Source organism: Zingiber officinale, chromosome 3A, assembly GCF_018446385.1.
Source record: "Zingiber officinale cultivar Zhangliang chromosome 3A, Zo_v1.1, whole genome shotgun sequence".
Lineage (NCBI taxonomy): Eukaryota > Viridiplantae > Streptophyta > Magnoliopsida > Zingiberales > Zingiberaceae > Zingiber > Zingiber officinale.
Window position 1 is genome coordinate 28021296 of NC_055990.1, and position 6461 is coordinate 28027756.

General features: G+C 39.0%; 1 protein-coding gene across 1 annotated transcript; it reads left to right on the forward strand.

Moving 5' to 3' along the window:
- Positions 1 to 242: 242 nt before the first annotated feature.
- LOC122050289 (NAC domain-containing protein 37-like) lies at positions 243 to 2913 on the forward strand. The gene is made up of 4 exons (XM_042611210.1): positions 243 to 503; positions 603 to 877; positions 995 to 1086; positions 2874 to 2913. Exons 1-4 carry the CDS (start codon positions 341 to 343, stop codon positions 2911 to 2913), a joined length of 570 nt encoding a protein of 189 aa, XP_042467144.1. The 5' UTR covers positions 243 to 340.
- The last annotated feature ends 3548 nt before the right edge of the window (positions 2914 to 6461 follow it).

Sequence of the window (6461 nt, forward strand, 5' to 3'; positions counted from 1 at the left end):
CTTCCCTTCTCTCAACATTTTCAATCTGTAAGTTACTTAAACTCTGCATATATATGATTATGTACTTATTACTGAATGAATATATACACTAAGAGTGTGTTCTACGTTAACATTGAGCATGCAACCATTCATCTTGTATAAGTTGTAGTGCACTCAAAGAAACATCTCTCTCTCTATATGTGGCCGGTAGTGCTTTTCATGTTTTCTAGTTAGCTTTTTCTTACTAACTTATATTGGAAGGCTTCAATTGCAAAATAAACTTGAAAGTTGTAATAATTCAGGAGTGCTTCGATCGATCAGAAGGTAGATTAATAAGTGCAGTATATATTAATTCTTTGAGATGGAAGGAGAGAGCAGCGTCGTTCCACCGGGTTTCAGGTTTCATCCCACAGAAGAAGAGCTGGTGGGCTACTACCTTGCGAGAAAGGTAGCTTCTCAAGAGATTGATTTAGATATCATTCAAGATGTCGATCTTTATCGAATAGAACCTTGGGATCTTCAAGGTCAGCATACTTAATTTAATTAATTACTACTCTCGATGATCAAGTACTTTGCTAGCTAATTATCTATCTTTTACTTTGGTTAAATTAACAAATATATAGATAAGTGCAAGCATGGAGTACATGAGGAGCAAAAAGAATGGTACTTCTTTAGCTTCAAGGATAGGAAGTATCCAAGTGGGACGAGGACGAATAGAGCTACTTCAGCTGGATTTTGGAAGGCAACCGGTCGAGACAAGCCGGTGTTATCGAAGTTTAGGGTAATAGGGATGCACAAAACGCTTGTCTTCTATAAGGGAAGAGCACCAAATGGGAAGAAAACCGATTGGATCATCCATGAATATTGTCTTCAATCCAATGAAAATGACCCAACTCAGGTAGGTCAATCATAATGATCATCCTCAAGCTGTGTATGTTAGTGAAAAACAATCATATTAATACATGTATGAAACACATGCATACTGAAGTATTTTGATGTGTAAAACTTGACACAGGAAGAAGGATGGGTTGTTTGTAGAGCATTCAAGAAGCCAAACCCCAATCAAAGGCCTAATTTGGACAGTTTAGGGCACAATTACTATCAAGGGTTAGATTTGAACTTGTTATTCATAGATCTATCACTATATGATGTGGTTGAGATAATTGATAAATGTTTATCTTTTTAAGCATTCTAATTAGTCATCTTGTTACCTGGTGCTCTTATTGCATTTTCAACTATGATCTTTGGTCTTGGTTTACTAATATATTATTTATGTGTTTTTACAGTTTACAAATCTCAAGTACTCTAGAGTTGAAATTGATGAAGTGCGGTTCGAGTGGGTTGAATGCATGCTAGATTACATTTGAAGTGCGGTTCTACCTTGATGTGTTAAAAGAATGTTCTACCTTGATTTTGATATCTATTAGCTAGCTTTTGATGTAAAAAGAATGTTTGAGTATTTTATGGATACTGTTGTAAGAAGATTATTTATATAATTTGTGAATATTTGTATATTTTATGGATATTGTTGAATGAAGAATATTTGTATAATTTGTGAATATTTGTGTATTTTTTTATTATTGTCGGTTTTCATTATTTCGGAAATCAAATTTGTGCTGTTAAAAATATACATATTACATCGGTTTTCCACCGCTGCAAAACCGATGTTATTAACTAATATTACATCGGTCATTTACCGCTGCCAAAACTGGTGTTATTTGTTGGTGCAACCTTAGGTCAAGGTTGACCTGGTTGACCCGACTCGAGTTGACCTGACTCGAGTTGTATTTTGATGTTTGACGAGAATAGAAAAGTTGTATCTTGATGTTTGACAAGAATACAAACTTGGGAGATTGTGGGTGCAACCTTCGGTCAAGGTTGACCTGGTTGACCCGACTTGAGTTGATTTGATTCGGTAAAGTCCAAGTATGGAGACTTGGCACGGGAAAAGTCCAAGTATGGAGACTTGGCACGGAAAAGTCCAAGCAGGGAGCTTGGCACGGGGAAAAGTCCAAGTATGGAGACTTGGCACGGAAAAGTCCAAGCAGGGAGCTTGGCACGGGAGAAGTCCAAGTATGGAAGCTTGGCATGGGAAGTCGGAGAGGGCTCGGCAGCTCGTTCTCCGGACTAGGTCAGAGAGGGCTCGGAAGCTCGTTCTCTGGACCGGACGAAGTCGGAGAGGGCTCGGCAGCTCGTTCTCCGGACTAGGTCAGAGAGGGCTCGGAAGCTCGTTCTCTGGACCGGATGAAGTCGGAGAGGGCTCGGTAGCTCGTTCTCCGGACTAGGTCAGAGAGGGCTCGGTAGCTTGTTCTCTGGGGTCGGAGAGGGCTCGGTAGCTCGTTCTCTGGAGCAGATGAAGTCGGAGAGGGTTCGGTAGCTCGTTCTCCAGACTAGGTCAGAGAGGGCTCGGTAGCTCGTTCTCTGGACCGGACGTGGAAGTCGGAGAGGGCTCGGTAGCTCGTTCTCCAGACTAGGTCAGAGAGGGCTCGGTAGCTCGTTCTCAAGACCAGGAAGGCCTTAGGATTTAGGGATGAGAAGCTCTAAATCCACATGGGCATTGGATCGATCAGCAGACCGATCCAGTGATACTCAGGTTTATCTAATCGGTCTGGTGACCGATCAGTAACCAAACAGAGGTCACTGTGAGTTATCTGATCGGTCTGTAGACCGATCAAGAAGCCTACTGATCGGTCCACAGACCGATCAGGAAGCGATCAGAAACGAGAACAGAGATGGCTGACCGGTCTGGGGACCGATCAGCCTAGGGCCTGATCGGTCCACAGACCGATCAGATGGCTCCCAGACCGATCAGGGTGGAGCCTGATCGGTCCAGGCCTAGCCGTTGCGACACAATGGCTAGATTTCTGTGTTGTTCTTTGTCTTCTTCTTCACAGGTGCAGATATAAATCAGATGCTGAGCACCTCTACGAATAGTTGTTCTTCTTCCTCACTCTTGCGATCTGAGCTTTGCTGAGCTCCCTATTCCTGAAGCTTCGTGTGAGCTTTCCTCGACTGGGTGATCAGTTGCTGTTGACATCGTGAAGTTGCTGCTTCATCGAACTCCAGTCGACGAGAAGGCAAGCAAAGTGTTTTTACATTTATATTGTTCTTGTTTTCTTTCTCTATTGGTTGTACTCCATTCTTGCTGTTGCAAGAGAGATTGTGGCGAGGTTTCTCCACCCAAAAGGAGTTCATATTAGCCGGTTATCCTGGGTCTCATCCACCGACGGTTTGATAGGTTTCGTCCACCTTACGAACACGCCGAGGAGTAGGAGTATCATCTCCGAACCTCGTTATATCATCGTGTTTGAGGTTTGATCTTCTTCACTTTCATTTCTACATTGTATTTCCGCTGCGCTAACCTAAATTGTAGGAAGAAACGATAATTTGAGGTCGGCTATTCACACCCCCCTCTCTAGCCGCATCCGAAGGTCCTAACATTATTAACATATAATATTACATCGGTTTTACACCGTTGATGAAACAGTGTTGTTAAGTGATACTACACCGGTTAATAACCGATTCGAAGACCGGTGTCGTTAAGTGATACTACACCGGTTTTAACCCGATGTCTAAAATGGCAGACTTTTAACATCGGCTTCATAGACATCGGTCGAAAATGAAATAGACACCGGTGGAAAACCGATGTCTATGAGGATTTTTGTTGTAGTGTCTATATAGAGCATACCTTTGTCAGAACGCTTCTGAGCAAGATACTCCTTACAATTGCGCCTCCAATATTCAGGCCTATTGCAATGGAAACAAACATGTTCTGATTGATTAAACTTTGTGGGCCTTGGCTTCTTAATTATTAGGTTTAATCTTCTTTATAGGGGCAGAACACTTCTTTCCCTTTTTCTTAGGTCCTTTCTTGGATCCAGAAGATGAACCCACAAGGAAAATAGATTTTTCCTTTTTCATTATCGCTTCATAATTTGCAAGCATATTGACTAGCTCTTCAAGGGTAGCCTCTAGCTTATTCATATTGAAATTAACCACAAAATTATCAAATGAGGAGGGGAGAGATAACAATATGACGTATGTTGATAGCTCGTGTGGAATAACTAAGTCAAGGTTCACCAACTTTTCAATAAGCCCAATCATCTTAACTCCATGCTCATGGATCGAAGCCCCATATCACATACGAGCTGTCATGAGCTCCTTGATAGTCGCGTGCCTGACTGAACGAGTTTGTGCACCATACAACTGTTGTAGGTGTATGTGAATATCTTTAGCATCCACAATCTCCTCAAACCGCCTTTGTAATTCATTTGACATTGAAGCCAACATATAACATCTTACTTGAAGATTATGGTCCGACCATTTTTCAAGCTTTTCCAACTCATCAGAGGTGACATTAACAAGAGCCTCTTTTGGAGGTGCCTTATCCAATGTATATGCAATCTTTTCAGATGCCAGAATAATCTTTAAATTTCTTAGCCAATCAGAATAGTTAGGTCCAGTTAATTTGTTCTAATCAAGTATCACAGATAGTGAATTCTGAGATGCCATATCAAAAATATACTGAAATGGAAATAGATAATTAATATTACTAATTATTTTAAATAATTCATAAGATAAAATATGTGAACTTTTATATTTTGAATTACCTCCCACTATTTTTGACATTTCCATCACCCTCTAATGGAAACGGGAAATTATATTTCCTTAGTGAGTACATAAAGCCCAATTAGGCCAATTGTGATCCCTGAATGATATCAATCAATCATAATTCCCAAAAGGTATAACTCAATTACATCATATGCAACCTCTATGTAATTCGCCTCACGTTTGATAAGGGCCCAATAATATGACGTCGATTATCTTTGCGTGTCCAGCCGACCCATCAATGTTAGATTGTAATGGACGGTCTCCATGCGTTCCCTCAATGATATGAGCCAAAGTCATGGGAGTTCCACCCAATCCACATCACTTATGTCAGTGGAAGACATAACTTTCTGGCGTCCAGGCCTCCCCAATGATATAAGCCAGACACTGACTGCGGGTAGTATTCATCATGCAACCACCGTTGATGGAAAGCAGTGAAAAATATACTCTTTTATTTTTCCCTTTATGTCTTGATATAAATTTTGAATCATATTCAAAATGAGGAATTTTAATTTAAATATTTATATCATCACTTGAAGATATAATATGTTTTATGTATGTTTGCCGGATTCAAGCAACTATGTTATAGAATAACATACATACATATATCTAATCTTATATATCAAATATATCATATTTTAAGGATAAGCAATCAGTGAGAACCATTTGATCATCCTTCTTGCATCGTATGCGTAATATCAAATATTTTATATCAATTAATTAATTGTAATTAATTAATTGATCAACTTATGTTTCTTGTTAATTATTTAAATTTGACCACAAGATTATCAACTAAATTGATAAATCAATTTATCTATAATCAATTTTGGTAAACCAATTATAGGTAAAATCATATTTCACCATAATATGTCACCAAATATTTTACGTTGTCAAACTAATTAACATGAACATATTTACTTTTGTCTTAAAGTCCATACGATAAACAATGATAACCTCGCTCTGATATCACTATTGGAACCGAATTCAAAATTCGGTGATCGTATTTCTACACTCCTATGCATAGTAGAAATTTAAAATTTTATTTATAATTTAACAATTAAATCAAAGGAGTGTTCGTATGATTTTAAAAACAAACATAAGCATGATCTTTATCTAAGCATGCATTACAATCTAACCATATAAGTAAGATCCTAAAAGCATAACAAAGATACACTATCATGTGATTGATTCATATAATGATAATTTAATCATTTTATTTATACATGCTAAACTATCTAAAATAAACATATTAAATCATTTAAACATAACATAAATAAAACTATTAATATTCATTAACATATATATAAATCATAGTACAAGCATAAACATACCTTCCAAACAGTCTGTGTTTGGGATGACTCCAACTATTCTAGTTGTAGCGAAATAGCTCTTCGTTGTTGTCACGAGCTCGTACTTCCTTCGCCTAATCCGGTCCACGATCGGGGTCCTCTTTCCAACACTTGATCGCACTAGCGATCGAATGTCGTTTTTCGTCGAGGCGATCAAAGCGACTTCCTCGAAGATAAGGAAAGGGCTGCCCAATTACCTCTTCACAAGGGGTTGTCTAATAGCTCTTAACAAGGAGTTACGCCTTTCCGAAATTCTACAAGAAGGTGGGCACCGATAATGCTTCTCGAAGAGGAGAAGTAACAAATAAGGAGATGAGAGTGAAGAAGATTTCTATCTTCTTCTCTGGAAGTGGCTGCTGAAAACTCTCAAGAAGAAGAGAAAAATGCCTGCTGTCCGTCCTCTTGGCAAGACTCAAAAATTGGCTTCTGAATCTCTTCTCTCCACTGAAGACACTCCACGGAAGAAGCAACCTATTCTCTGATTCATCTCTCCACTGAAGACACTCCACGGAAGAAGCAACCTAT